Here is a 15784-nt window from a genome sequence, read left to right on the forward strand (position 1 = left end):
CAGGGAAGTCCCTGTTGTCCCTTGATTGACAGGCTCCTCTTCGTTCCAGTGACCTAAAGGTAGAGGGTTAGACAGTGGAGTGGGGATTGACAAAGAGGTCAACATGGGTACGGAGCCATGTCTAACTTAACATTTTACTCCCAATACCCTGGTGGCTCAGAGAGTAAAGAATCTGCCTGCAATGTGAGAGACCCGGGTTCAATCCCTGGGTCAGGAAGATCCCTTGGAGAAGGGAATGGCTACCCACTCCAGTATTCTTGCCTGGAGAATTCCATGGATAGAGGAGCCTGGTGGGCTATACAGTCCAGGGGGTCCCAAAGAGTCGGACATGACTGACAACTAACACAACCCATACCCACACAGGACTTAATCAATAGATGTTGAATCACTGCATACATGAATGAAGGAATGAACGTGATACATGTCACATTGTCAAACTGTGATTACTCAGTGGATTTTTACAGTCTCACAGGAAAAATGAATATTGTAAATTGGACAGAAAACTTTTGAATCATCCTGTGTTCAGTTTTTCAAGCCAAAACGTATTTCCAAATAAGATTGACGAGATGCCTCATAATCCCACTCCGACTCTTCTCTGGCAGCCCCCTCACAGGTAGAGATCATGCCGAGAGTTGTGAGTTGCCACTTTATTGGCAACACATTTATGAGTTTCCAGTAAAGCTAATAAGGCTTTTGAGAAGCAGGGTCTGGAGTTTATCACTGCCCCCTTGTCAAACAAACTGCGCATTTCTGTGCCCAGTCTACAAAGCAGATTGTAAGGAAACACTTGACTGTTTCATCCTTTCACATCCAGCCTTTCCTCATCCTGAAAATAAAATTGATTCTTCCTTTAGTGTAGCAGTAAGAATAGCTTTACAGTGCACCAGAGAGATTGCTTTTCTTCAATGAGTGGATAGCACAAGGGCTTGAATTGGGAATCCACATCTGGCAGGGATCCAGTAGAGCAACTGGGGGAAGGCAGAGGTGAACCATGGTTGCTGCTCCGTGAATGGGTGCTTGGTATGCAGACCTGGTTTATTTTCCCACTTCATTATTCTCCAGATGTTGGGAGGCTTCCGCTCTGAGCCACTGAATGACTGTGGTTGCCCCCTTTCCTTCTCTCTGGTCACCTAAGAACCCCATTCTGCCACACTGGGGGACTCAGCCATAGAAAACACTCTAAACTAGTATAATTAGCCCTGCCTGAAGCCAACAAGGAACTGTAAACCCCACCTCTCATCTCTGAGGTCTTCCGAATAACAGACATTATTGAGCACCTACTTTGTGCCCAGAACAGGGGTAGTACTAGGATTTGGGCATTTTGACCAAAAACTGAAGTCCCTTGAAACAGAATTGTCAAATACATCGTGATTGCATAAGGAGAACCATTTCTTACAGAATGGGTTTTAGCAGAGCTTTGGTCCATGGGAAATGCTCATCAACCCCTCCATGCAATATCCTAAGGCAGAAATCCCTAAGATGCTCACACATCCTCGGGAGTAGACTAACACTGCTGTGACATTTTCTTCTTGTCCACAGATGATGAGGAGATTTCCCTGAGTACCGAGCCTGAGTCTGCGGAAATTCAGGACAGCCCCATGAATAACCTGGTGGCAAGCAGCTGTGGGGAGCCCCCGTGTGATGCACCAGAGCCCTCAGGGACCCCAAAGCCTGAGCAGCCGAGCCAGGGCAGCACTGTGGGCCCTCCAGAGATCGAGGGCCTGGAGCTTACCAGTCTGGTTGAGGCAGCGGCAGGTACCACGGAAGCAGGAGATGATGATGGCATAGTCTCTGTGGGGCCTGAGGGGGCTGGGGAGCTGCTGGCCCCTGGGCCAGAGGACACAGAGCCCGCCCTAAGTGCAGAAGAACTGGCCGAGCGGCTGGACCTGGGAGGGGAGGTGGCCCTCCCGGGGCTGCTGGAGGACGGTCAAGCCCCTAGCAGCCCCGGGGAGCCGGTGGCTGAGGAAAGGGCCACAGAGAGTCGGGCTGGGGGACAGGAGGAGGAGAAGGAGCAGATGGAGGAGGAAGAGGGGGACGTGTCTGCCCTGGGGCAGGGGGAGGACAGGCTGCACCTGCGGGCCTCGGTGAAGAGGAAAACCAGGCCGTGCTCCCTGCCTGTGTCCGAGCTGGAGACGGTGATCGCGTCCGCTTGCGGTGAGCCGGAGACGCCGCGGACCCACTACATCCGCATCCACACGCTGCTGCACAGCCTGCCCTCGGCGCAGGGCGGCAGCGCGGACGACGACGACGACGGTGCCGAGGAGGAGGCCACCCTCAAGGATGCCTCGGAGAAGGACGCGCTCAGTGAGATGGACACGGTCGCCGCGGAGCCTCCTCCCCTGGAAGAGGACGGAGAGGCCCCCGAGGGGGCCACTCCAGGCACGGCTCCCCTCGGCCACTCGGGCTTGGCCAACGGCTCAGCCCCGGATGGCGACGCGCTCCCCAGCACAGGGAGCGAGAGCGACTCCAGCCCGCGGCAGGGTGGAGACCACAGCTGCTGCGACGCATCCTGCTGCAGCCCCTCCTGCTACAGCTCCTCGTGCTACAGCAGCTCCTGCTACAGCGCCTCCTGCTACAGCCCCTCCTGCTACAACGGCAGTAGGTTTGCCAGCCACACCCGCTTCTCCTCTGTGGACAGTGCCAAGATCTCCGAGAGCACGGTCTTCTCCTCGCAGGACGACGAGGAGGAGGAGAACAGCGCCTTCGAGTCAGTGCCCGACTCAGTGCAGAGCCCAGAGCTGGACCAGGAGTCGGCCAACGGTGCAGGGCCATGGCAAGACGAGCTGGCCGCCCCCGATGGGAGCATGGCCAGAACCATGGAAGGTCTGGAGTCCCCCGTGGCAGGGCCGAGCAGTCGGAGAGAAGGTTAGACCTCACACCCCATCAGAGTGAGAATAGGACCACCACGAGGGGGACGCAGGTCTCACCAACATGGTTTAAAACCAAGAGGGAGAGGATCAGTCCCAAATAAGGGTGCTGCAGTGGCCACGTGTGCCTGTCTTGTACTTATATGTGTGCATGTGTATATGTGTATGTCAGTATTCCAGACTGTGGGTAGCTGACACCCCACCACCGCTCAGATACACCCCAGGAATGACAACTAGTTGGATGTGAGCGTGTACTTGTATGTGTGCCTCTCTGTTTTAACTAATCACTGATTATAGGGTACATATTACCCTCCAGTCTTGACAGCAGCAAGAGCATCAAAGTTAGTATCAAATGATATGAGCAGAAAATGATCAACATTAAGTGGGTAATATGTCAATATCTGCTGACTCCCCACAACTTACGAAGATTAGCAATAAATGTTAATATAAGTGGAAGAACATTGATATTACCTGTTTTAGAATTTAACCTGTGTACATATGAATATGTATAGCCTACATATGTGTCATGATTTCTGTCTACTTGATTCTGTTATTGTTGTTGGTTTTGTTTTGTGTTGTTTTGTGGGATTGGGGAGCTATTTTGGCTAATGCAAAGGAAGGATACCATGAATGTGTAAAGCACTTTGTCTCAAGTAAGATTCTAATCCAACAGGTGCCCTTTTTAGTTTAAAAATGTATTCTGTGTCCTAACCAAAGACCTGTCTTCTTAGTCATGCCTGTGGAAGCATATATAAAGTTAACTTGCATTTCCTAATCCAGAATTGGGAACCACCTGCCAGTCAAGTGACAGTGACATTAAGGGAAATAACTTAAAAGTCACATGATAATATGAAATATTTCAGCTGTTTTAAAAGCGAAAAATATAGATTCTGCTATTTTGCTGTTCTAATTTGTTTAAATTAGCCTCCAAACAACATGCAGTGGTATTGTCTCTAGATTGTAAGCTCATCAAGGGCCAGAATTCATATCTTCTTTACGTCTGCTAAGCAAATGCCTGGCACCTGCAAATTTTTATAGGAACATACGTGAGTGTAAAAGAAATAATCTTAAGTACTTAAAAGTACCCAATTCTACATTTTGGAGAAAGAAGGGGTGAGGGAAAGTGGCACATAGGGTAAGGAGAAGCCCAGGAAACTGGTAACAAAGAAACACAGGAAGAAAACCAGAGTGCCATACAGTAAAGCATAGTGACATACCGCACAATATGGAAAAGCGCCCGTGAGTATGAGAATGGGGTGGACAATCCCTTTCTTTAATAGGGAGGTTTTGAGTCTCCTCTTTGTTCTAGGTCAGATGTTATGTGTGGATGGCACTCAATAATTACAATAGAATTAAAAATAAGTATATCATAAGGCAATTTGGGGATATACCTATATGAGGGCACAACTGGGAGCTACCAGAGATGTTTCAGACCAAAGTTGGAAAAACTTTTTTCATAAAGGTCCAGATACTACACATTTTAAGCTTTGTAGGTCAAGACACAAAACCAAAGCAACTCTTCTCATCAAAGGTGTTTTTTAAGAAAGAAAAAAACATTTTTACCTTTAGAAGTATAATAACCATCTTACCCAGAGCCACAGAGCTACAAGGCTGAATTTATAGTCTGTCAGTCTGTTGTAGCCAATGGGTATATTTGGACCCATGTCTCCAATGATAGGAGACAGTCCACACATGGGTAATTGAAACTTGACTCAGTATACATTGATATTTAAAAAAAGATATTACCCATGCCTTTGAAGGTCTAACAGTCCAGCAGTGGGGAACCCATCCCCTTTACCAAAAGGATGAAAAAGTTTTTCAGGGCCAGAGTGGAAGTCTATGTTTCTAAAGAAATTTCTAGATTCCTGAAATTTTTTGCAGATTGTAAACTCCAAAAAAGTTAAGAACATATGCTTCACTATAGTGATTACTGGGAGCAAAACGAGGATTCCTGGGAAGGACTGTTGATTTCCTGAAGGCTGTACCTATGCTGGCACATGACTTCTACAGCCAGTTCTTCTCTCCCGTGGTAGGGAGTCCCCCGGGTTAATGAAGTCCAAGTGGTGGATCTGTCCCCACTCACCACCAATCAGCACCCACTCAGAAGAAACACGTATGCCTGATTATACGCACATGTGCCCTCTTCTCCCCTCACTGTGACTTTGCAGATTGCAAATTCTTTCCTGAGGTTAGCCGAGGATGGTGTACTATACCCACAGCCACGCAGGTGCGTCTGCAGCAGTTTGTGGAGACGTCTTCTTCATCTACTTTGTGTTTCTTTTCCCTCCACATGTGCCTCTTTTTTTAACTTCAACATAAAATGGGTTTTAAAAACCTTCAGATCAAATGAAAAGAAAAAAAAAAGTAACATAATGCAATTATGGGCAGCTTCCCAGGTGGCTCAGGGGTAAAGAATCTGCCTGCCAAGCAGGAGAGGTGGGTTCAATCCCTGGGTTGGGAACATCCCCTGGAGAAGGAAATGGCAATCCACTCCAGTATTCTTGCTTGGAAAATCCCACAGACAGAGGAACCCAGCAGGCTACAGTCGATGGTGTCACAAAGAGTCGGACACGACTGAGCGACTAAACAACAACAACAATAATAATGTGATTATGAGCTCAACCCTGGCATCAGGCTCCCCTGGGTTTATCTTCAGTCTCCCCACTTCCCAGCCATGACGCCTTAGCCAAGTTACCTAACTGCTTCAAACCTCACATGTAAACTGGGTGCAAAGTGGAACATACCCTAAAGGGGTTGGAAGGATTAACTGAGATGATTCCTATGAAGTGCTCAGCCTCTGAGTGAGGGTTCTTCCAGGTAGATGAGCAGCAAGGCTCCCTTTTAAATTGGAATACATTTCCTTCTCAGAAGTTCTAGCAGGTCTGACCCTTGCTTTGTATTTGAGGTGAGGGGGATGGTGCGGAGCTGCGGCCTCGTGCAGAACAGAAGTGGCTTGCTTCCTCTTGCTTCCATTCCGTTGGCTGAGATGCATCAGTCACATCATTGCATTTGCTTGGGGTTCACGGGAAGGTGGGGTCAGCTCCATTAACCCGGCAAGCAACACTATTATGTTTCCACTAGCTTGGAGGAGTAATTAACCTGATTGGTTGAATTAATTACAACAAGGTAAGTCTCTCTTTTTTTTTTTAACAACTAAATTTAAAACACAGCAGCTGGTGACATAACAACTGTACCATTGTTTTTCTCTCTCTTTTTTTTTTTTTTTTTCAGTTTCTGACATTAAGCACATATAAATACGAACATGAGTGTTATATCCACTAAACACAGAGCCCAGCTTTGAAACAGGAGTCAGTTTGCAAGGCTGGCATGAGGGAGGGGCACCGTCCTTGACTTTCCTTAGTCTCTGAGGACCCCAGGGGTGTAAGTCACACACCAGAGATTGCACAAGAAATGATGCTATATATTTAACATTTAAAAGGACCCTTTGTTTCTGAATACATTCCTGTTTTTGTTTTCCAGTTAGTTCAAGGAGTTAAATGGCTAAATTCACGTAATTTCCTTCCTAATTAACTTCTGCTTATGTTTTTAAGTCAGTTCTATAGATCTAGAACAGAAAGAAATAATCATCCTTTCCATGTATGGACACTCTGAGAAATATTTTTGAAATTTGAGCTCCCACAAAGATCTTAAACACTGGTTTTCACAGTTCCTCTCTTTTGGACCGCGGAATAATGGAACACTTGAGATTTGCATCAGCCGTGGAAGGACAAAAGAAGGAGAAGCCTGACCTTTGTCCTTTGGCCAATAGGGGCTATTGTGAGAAATCCAGGTTGGGGTACAATGGGGGTTACCAGTCTGAGGGCTGGCTCATGGCCTCAACTTTTCTAGCTCCTCACAGATCAAGAGCAATTGACTCTGATTATGTGACCCAAACTGCTGGTACTGGAGGCCCCTCTACATGCAGTGTTACCAAGACCTGAAGACATCATGAAATAGGAACTCCATTTTAAAACACTATTCAGTTCATCATAGGTCTGCCTGACAGTAATATTAGCTGTGTCTATCATAATTGGGCCATGCATTCTGTGGATATGTTTATTTCTAAAATTTTTCCATGTCTGTCTTTCTGCCTCCCTCTATCCCACTTCCATGTTTCAAGTTCTCCTGTCTCAGTCTTCCTGCCTCTTACCTACTTCCTTCGTCTCTTGTCTTTTCTCTTTCCAGAACACCCTGGTTTGTCTGCTTCTTCCTCAGAATAACTTGAAACAATCACAAAATCCCATAGGTCCTTGGCTCCCCAGCCCAGCCCCTAGGTTTCATGCAATAAGAATTTATCTTCTTGGCCCATCAGTTCCTTAACCCCATCTTGAAATGGCAGCAGCTAAGAGTCTCATTCCAAACACAAAATCTGAAAGACAGCCTCTTGGCAGCCCTCAGATGAAATCTATCGGAAAAAGGAGCTATCATTTTGCACAGTCCCAAAAATGTATGGGACCTTATAAATGCTGTTCTTCCCTCCAACAGGCCTGTTTCTTTTCCTGGGCTAACCTCAGGCTCTGCTCATTTTCTTCTAGGTCCCTTTCTGATGCCACCTTCCCCTCAAGAAAATTCAGGTCCCCAACCCTACCTGTTGGTCTGGTATGGTACAAATCAGAACCATGAAATGTTTGACTATTTGAGTTAAAAAAAAAAAAATAGTTCCCTCTCATCACTCATTCATGAATGGTTCTGAATGTCACAAACTGACAAAGAACCAAAAAATCGATTGCCCACTCTTTGGGGTTTTTTCTTGCAGTAATTTGTTTTACAGACATGCTTTTTTGATGACGTTGCCACAGCAATGAATGAATCTGAATATCTTGACTATCTTGTCCGTAGGTGAATGTCCTATACTCCATAATTCCCAGCCAGTAAGCCAGCTTCCTTCCTTGAGGCCTGAACATCATCACTACCCAACAATCGATGAGCCTCTTCCACCAAGTAAGCTTTAGTTTTGAAAATCTGTGTCTTAATTCTTCCTATCAAATCTAAGCAGGTCAGTATGAACTTTGTACATAAACATCCAAACTCTTCCCCCACTCTGTACCTTACAGTGTGATCAAAAACCATTATGGCGCCTACCATAAAAGTTGTTTGGTTGGTTTTTTTGTCAGATGGTTTCAGGATGTGATCTCAAATAGATAACCCAGTATTTTCAGTAGCCCTCAACTTCTGAAATGGAGAGCATTTCATCACAAGACTTGACTAGTCCTTGCAAGCTGTTCATGACCCTTATTTCACAAATTTTACTATTTTATATTCAAAAGTTTTCAGTTCAAGATGGGGTAATCCTGTTATTCTCCATGGGACCATTTATGGTTCAAGCATCTCCACATAATAAAACATTTCAACTTGCATTTTCCTTACTCTAAATTGTACCCATATGTGACAGACGCAAATTTTTTCTACAGTTCTTAGAGGTTTCCATGCAAAACATCATCTTTAGGGGTAGAATTCAATCACATTCTCCTGGTAACTGTAATGAGTAATTAATAATTATCTATCTGGTTATTTGAACTTGGAAAAATCACTTAATCTCTCAGAGACTCAGTTTTCTTATTTGTAAAATTTTAATGTTTTTGTCTGCTAAGTGCTAGATTTGGACTAGATAGTCTCTAGATGTTGTCCCAATGTAATTTGCCCTTATAATATTCCATTATTATGTTTGTAAGAAGGAACTGACACCCCAGATATTATATTCACTTAGCATCACATATGTTCATGAATTCTAGAACATCCCTGTTTTGGTTTCAACTCATTTTTCAAGCAAAGATAACCTTTAAAATTTGATAAATTTTACAACTGCAGAATCTTTCCAGGATGCAAGGAATCAGTGTTTCTTTACATTTTTTTGCCTGTGCTTACATTAACCCATTACAGTTTTGAAAGAAGAAAGACTTATTCTTTAATTCATCTTTTCTTGACAATATGATATATTTAACATCTACACCAGTCTTCTCCTATTCAGTTGTAATTTATCAGTGATAAAACAGTGTTTTTAATATGTGGACCAATTTAAAGGAACACTATATTTGTTGGAAGAAACCAAGATAGGCATTATGTCCTTTACCTTTGATGCCTAATTTCTTTCTTTATACATTGACTTATGGATATTCCATAAATGTCACTAGAGATACTTCTGACTTAGAAAAATACCTATAACATTTTCTCTCCAAGAAAGGAACATTTTCTCCACATCAAAAAACCTATCAGTGAGTGTGCACATGAACTGACCTTCAATCCATGCAAGAGTAATAACTAGTTATACATACAGATATTATAAATGAGTATAATATATTCTGTTTTAAAGAATTGCTTTATATAAGCTGCTTTTGATAGTGAAAATAAATTTCTTCCAGATAGGTTTCAATTTTCTGTCCATGTAACACTGGAAAATATTAGAAAAGTTGGTAGTGAAGCTAACAGCTAAATTTTCTTAAATAATTTCACGTGGTACGTGGATGAATTCATCCCTGATAGTTTTTCATTGGATAAATATTTATTGAACACTTATCCTGTGTGAGGCAGTATTTTAGGTAAGGCAAACAGGTGAAAATCCCTGCCCTCAAGGAGCTTACAGTCTATATTGGCAGAGACAGATAATAAAGAATTAAAAAAAATAAATTAAGAAATAATGCAGTGCATTAGAAGGTATTAAGTGCTGTGAAAAAGCAAAAGCAGAACAGGGGAAGGAGAATCTGGAGTGTATATTGATGGCCGATTTGCCACTTTAAATAGGGTGGCCAGGTACACTTTATTGACAAGGCAACATTTGAAGCTAGACTTAAAGATGGTAAGAGAGTTATCCACCCAAGTATTGGGAAGGAAGAACTTTCTGAGCAAATAGAACAGCCTGCCTGGTGGGCTTGAGAAACAACAAGAAGGTCAGTGTGTCTGGAGCAGATTTAGGAAGTGAGGAAACAGCAGGTAAAGAGATCTATCGGGGGCCCAGATCATTCACATAGGACTTTGTAGACCACTTAAGGGTTTGGCTTTTACTCTGGATGAAAGTTTTCTGAGCAGAGACTTGACATTGTCTGACTTAGGACTTAAAAGCTTTTCTATGTTGATATTAAATTGTGAGGAAAAAAAATAGAAGCCTGAGACCCAGCATAAGGTTCTTGCAGGTGAGAAACAGTGGTAGTTTGGGCCAGCAGGGAGCAGAGGAGGTGAAGAGAAGTGGTCAGATTCTGGACAGATATTTTGTGGATAGATTTGCTGACAGATTGGATATGATGTATGAAATAAAGAGAAGGGTCAAGAATGACCTCAAGAGTTTTAACCTGGATTTAACTGAGACAGAAAGGGAAGGCTGCAGATAGAGCAGGTTTGGGTAGGGAAGAGCTGAAATTTGGTTTTGATCATGTTATATTTGAAATGTCATCCAGGTATTGATGTCAAGAAGGCAGTGAGATGTGACAGAAGTTCAAGAGAAAGGCCCAGACTATAAACATGATATTGCACTTGTTAAGGTGAAAGTAAAATTTATAGGTTTTATGAGTATAATAATTAAAATAGGATACATTATTAGGCTCTACATTGTCCTTAGACTTCATGGAAAATATGTAGTATAATATATGACAAATCCCTCAGTCACAAATGAATGGACGCACATGAATGACTACTATACCAAGGTCATCCATTAAGGTATCCTTTTCAGGAGTCTGTTTTGGTATCACAAAGCCAAGTGAATTGGACATGCTGAGGCTGAAGTTCCATTCAGAAATTTTCTCTTAATGCAATATGGTTTATACAGTATTTGAAAGTAAATTCTTTACAAAGCAACCCAGAAAACCCCACTTATAATCTCTAATTATGCTTAGCTATTATTTTCTGAATATTTATGAGAGGTTTAATTAGCCCTCTGCCTTCCACATGTTTAATATATTAAGAAGAGGGCCTGTCTGGCTTGACATTCTTTTCTGTGGGCGATTTGGAAATACTGAAACTCATAGAAATGATCATTATCATTGCACCATACTTCAGTCCTTTTACTTGGAGAATCCATGAGACTGGAGTCTTGTCTTTGAAGGAATCCTTCCTTTACTATGGGGCATCTGGAGGTCAGGGATGTATGTTAGTCAGCAATGAATCCTCAGGATCTGGCCGGATCTCTAGTTCATAGTGAGTAAAAGGAGGTGCTTGTTCAAGTGAATGAAGTAGCATGATACTCCTCAAGGGTTAACACTCATTCTTTGTTGGATGACAGTCATGTTGGGTTTAAAAAAAAAAAAGCCCAATTGCTGCTAGTTTGGGAATCACTGAAAATTTTTAATGTTTGGCTTGCAATTAATTACTCAATAGTTACACAAATACACAATTCCATCAATGAGCTAATTAACATTTACAACCAACAGTTGAGGCTGAATCATCTAGTAGTCAAATTTAATCAAAACCTTCTAGAATATATTTATACAGCCTGACTATATTTTTTTTCAATTTGTCTTATAAGCTGAATTTGATGTTTTCTGGTATTTTAGATTTCCTTGGGCGTTATTTGGCAGCCCCTCAGGTAAATGTCAAACATAAGCCATAATGTTCACAAACAGATAAACCATGCACACATCAAACCGTAACTAAACCAAATGTATTTTTTCATTTTGAAAACAATTGAGAGTTGCTATGTCATTACCTGAATGATACTTTTTCAACAGAATTGTTAAATATCTGACCTACTCCCAAAAGCTATGGCTTTTCTCATTTAAAAGGCTGAATAGCTTTCCTCATTTGCAGTCATTTTTGCATTTTATTCTTTAGTGTAACTCATTTTTCAGCATAACTTTATCATGAAGCTGTTATTTCCACCGTATTTTTACATGTGGACTCTAAAAGCTTTGCCCACCTCTGGTACAGCAGACATTAAGCTCGTCTTCGTTAAGCTCAGGTGTGTACGTGTGAGTCCCAGCTCTCTCCGTTTTAAGGATTTTTTCATCCTATCACCCCAGTCCAGCCCCTACGTATATCATGGACTGTATCATCTGCGCTTCTACCTTTTAGTTGGTTGCTGGTGTTTAAATTTGAGAAGTAAAGAATTTATCTTTATCTTGGGCTCCCTCTACTGTTTGGGATGGTTATTTATCAACAAAGAGATACTTAAAAAGCTTGATGCTAGTTAATAGTCATGATTGGTTTTGTTTTGGTCAAGAAATATTTGGCAGCCACAGATAGGTTGAACATAAACTATGAATTCACAACTTATCAAAGGATGGTTTGAATTTAGTTTCTAAGGGTCAAATCTTTCCATTCTTTCTCTCAAGAGGCAATCACTTAAGGCTGTGACGTATAAGATGTTATAGGAAGCTGCACCTACATGCAGTATTTTAGAACTGTAGTCAAACCTGGGTTTAAGAGGAGCCATTATTCCCTCCTAACCAGCCATCTTCCATCAGATTTAACAAAGAAAGGACTTTTTTCATCATCACTGTCAGCTCTCGCTGGAGGACATTCCTATCTTCCAGCTGTCACTTGGTAGCCAAGAAAATTGGCAAGATGGAATTTTTTAAAGAAGGAAATAAATATTTGACTTTGTCTTTAGAAATTGTTAGAATTTTATCATAGGTCCTATTCGAGGAACCCCAGTTACTGTCTCAAATGGTCCGGGAGAGAATCAGAGTCCTGTAGGCTCTTTCCTGGCACACCAACTCCATGCCACGCAGGTGCTCTGGGCAGTTCTTGGTCTTCAGCAAGTCACCAGCAGTGAGTTCTACCTGCAGAAGACCTGGAAGTGCTTATCTGTTTCACATGGATCCGTAGTTTGTCCTTGATTTTTCTTTTTGCCTTTTTATCACGCGCTAGACTGGGAAGCTCGCATTGACAGCCACGGGCGGGTCTTTTATGTGGACCACGTGAACCGCACAACCACCTGGCAGCGTCCCACAGCAGCAGCCACCCCCGACGGGATGCGGAGATCTGGATCCATCCAGCAGATGGAGCAGCTCAACAGGCGGTGGGTGACCAGCATGCAGCGAGCCCCTAGAAATTGTGAAAGGGGAAGGGCGATTCATGAAATTCCCTCTTAGACTTTTCTGCTCAGATTGTATGAGGAAACTGCAAAGTAATTAACCAACTCATAGTTAGTACTTGGAAAGCTAAATTTATAATTCAGCAGCAGGACATCAGCTAAGCCTGAGTGTCATTTAAAGATGGGGAATCCTCTGTACACCTTCATGACCCAGGCTCAAACCCAAGTGTTCTTACCCAGGGGCTCATGGACCATCCCCCACCCAGGTATTCACTGAGGGTGTCAGTGTTCCAGGAACCGTTCAGAAACTGTAAGCAAATTATACATGGATGCACATTTTTCTGCCAGACATTCATATCTGTCATAAGAATCTCAAACAGGTCTGGAACACAAACAGTTTGGAAACAGTTTGAAAACATTCCAAGGATAGGTTTAACAGAATACTAAAAGCTGCCTGGAAAAAAAGCTGTCTCATAAATTGCTATATTCATGCCTACTCCAGTCCCGTAATTGCTACATACTCAGAAATATACATTCTTAAACAGCTTTCATCATAGAAAATGAAATATTTAAAAATACTTTTTGAGAATTGTTTTGTCTAAAACATAGGCCCTTTACTAGTTTTTAGTATGTAAAGATGTCATTTTGTTTTCAACATGCAAACAAAACCCTCAATAGCGTCTGTCCCATGTTGTAAGCTAGTACGAGCATCATACTCAACATCTTGCTCCTATAAGATCAGGGCAGTGGCTCTTGGATATTTTTAGTAGCCAGGAGTGCAAACTGCAGGCTCAACTTTGTTTATAACCACCTGATGTCTTGCTAGTGTGAAGTAAAGGAGAAAGGTGGAGAAGGACGAGAAAGAATAAATAATTGGACTTGGGGGACACAGGTCTGGATAACAAACATTCCTTGAAAGTTAACTCTATACTACAGAAAAAAAATGGACAATTTAATACTATTAAAAATAAACAGAAAAAAAAAGTTGAACTTCTAGTTACTGCTGTTGTAGACAGCATGCGTTAGTCGCTCAGTCATGTCCGACTCTTTGTGACCCCATGGACTGCTCTGTCCATAGGATTCTCAAAGCAAGAATATTGGAGTGGGTTGCCATTTCCTTCTCCATGTTGTAGGCAGAGGAGGATGCTTTAGGTGAAAATCACGAGGATTCTTTTATCACATGAGCATTTGGAAGACACTTACTTTCCATTTTTCCCCATCAATATCTGAGTGTCATTAATAAGAACCATAAAGCATTTTCATTGGCAGCATATTTCTCTAGTTATTCCCACAGAAAGAAATCATATTACAAGGAAGAACATATTGTATATAAATGTACCAAAAGCCATGGGAGTGTCCTTTCATGGTGTTTGCAACTAAAAATGCAGGGAACACAACAAGCTCATTTTACATATAGATCATGTTCAGATGCCACAGGCAGAAATGGCCTCAAGATCTATCTTGCCAGACAGATAAGTTGAACATATTTAAAGAAACAGGGAGAGTACCATCAGGTTGTATCTATGAGAGGTCCAGTTGAAACACTAAAACAAAACATAAGCAGAGGTAAACACCTTGACTCATGACATAAAAATACTTGGAAGTTTGTTCACGATGTTCAGATTGTATAATATAAAAATGAAGCCAAATCCATCCTTAACCAGGCCTCTAGAGAAGTGTACAGGCTTTGGTGTATAAAGCCCTGTGCCCTCCAGTGGAGCTGAACATGCTGAAAAAGGCCAGACTTTGATGAATATGAAGCTATATTTGCTGCATCCATTTGGACAGATAAAGAAATCGAGCAATTTGAGAAGGTGCTTATTTCTTGTGAAAAATCCTACCTAGGGAAACTTAGATAACCTTGAGATAAGTATCCAGGCTCTTCAATGCTTATTTTAGCCTATTGCCCTCCAGCACTTACAGTTTTTCAGTGATTTGGCCTGATAACAGCAGCCACACGAAGTATACTGTCAGTCTCGTATCCGTTGCGGATGTGACCACACATAGCGGGCATTTGTTTGATGACCTACAGTTATAAGGAAATTGATACCCGTCACTGTCTCATAGCAAAATGGAAATACTTCTCAGTGTTGCAAGGAGTTTCTTTTGACTTCTGGCAGGGTGATTGTGAAAGGCAAATGTTTTGTGCAAAGAGATGTGTACTGCAAAATAAGGAGTTGATGAAGTAGCACGCGGTGACCACGTGCCCTCGGCCACTCCCCACGTGGCCTTGGTGGCTTTGCCCCATGCTCCTACTGCAAGGGAGTCCCTCGTTACCTGCCTTCCACCTGGCACCTGTCTCCATCCTACAAAGATCCAAACCTAATGTTGTTTGGTCCCTGAAACCTCCCCAGAGCCCTCCGCACAGAGCCAGTGGCTGCCTCCTCTGCAGCCCTGTTACTGATGGGGCACCGTGCCCGCCGCTGGTACTGTCCTTACCTTCTCTCTCATTCTTCTGTGACCCTCCTCCCAGTGGCTGGGTGGGGCCAGAGTTTACCAGGACTCAGTACAAGACAATTTCCCAAGTTAATTCCTGCACTTTCAGAATATCCCAAATGAACTAACTCTACCTTCTTCACAAATACTTCTCAAACAAACCAAAAATATAAATACATAGTCTGATTTTAAATAGTCAACTCAAGTTTGATGTTTTAATTATCTGGATAAAATTATACTATGGAGAAATGGAAGTCTTAAATATGAAAAAAAAAAAGATCTTATAATCTTATACTCCAAGGATTAGCTTTTTTAAAAGATTAAACTGTCTTCAAGTTTTCAAGTTCCATATGCACAGTCTCGTATATTTAAAATGATGATATAGTTTTATATTCATTTTTCACTTACTACATTATTAGCATTTTCAAATTGCTACATAGTCTTAAAGTTATCACTTAAGTGATAGTGTTCCAATGAATGAATGTAATTTAGTTAATTTGTCATATTGTTGGATATTTAT

At 42.2% G+C, this 15784-nt stretch overlaps 1 protein-coding gene across 10 annotated transcripts in view; it reads left to right on the forward strand.

Annotated features, from left to right (window-relative positions):
- HECW1 (HECT, C2 and WW domain containing E3 ubiquitin protein ligase 1) overlaps window positions 1-15784 on the forward strand; it is a 481203-nt gene that overhangs the window by 351755 nt on the left and 113664 nt on the right. For all 10 annotated transcript variants that reach the window (XM_027539200.1, XM_027539204.1, XM_027539202.1 and 7 more), the window contains 3 exons: window positions 1540-2865; window positions 7707-7808; window positions 12663-12813. In XM_027539200.1, the coding sequence (XP_027395001.1) occupies window positions 1540-2865; window positions 7707-7808; window positions 12663-12813 (1579 nt within the window). The remainder of the gene's footprint in view (window positions 1-1539; window positions 2866-7706; window positions 7809-12662; window positions 12814-15784) is intronic.

Source organism: Bos indicus x Bos taurus, chromosome 4, assembly GCF_003369695.1.
Source record: "Bos indicus x Bos taurus breed Angus x Brahman F1 hybrid chromosome 4, Bos_hybrid_MaternalHap_v2.0, whole genome shotgun sequence".
Taxonomy (NCBI): domain Eukaryota; kingdom Metazoa; phylum Chordata; class Mammalia; order Artiodactyla; family Bovidae; genus Bos; species Bos indicus x Bos taurus.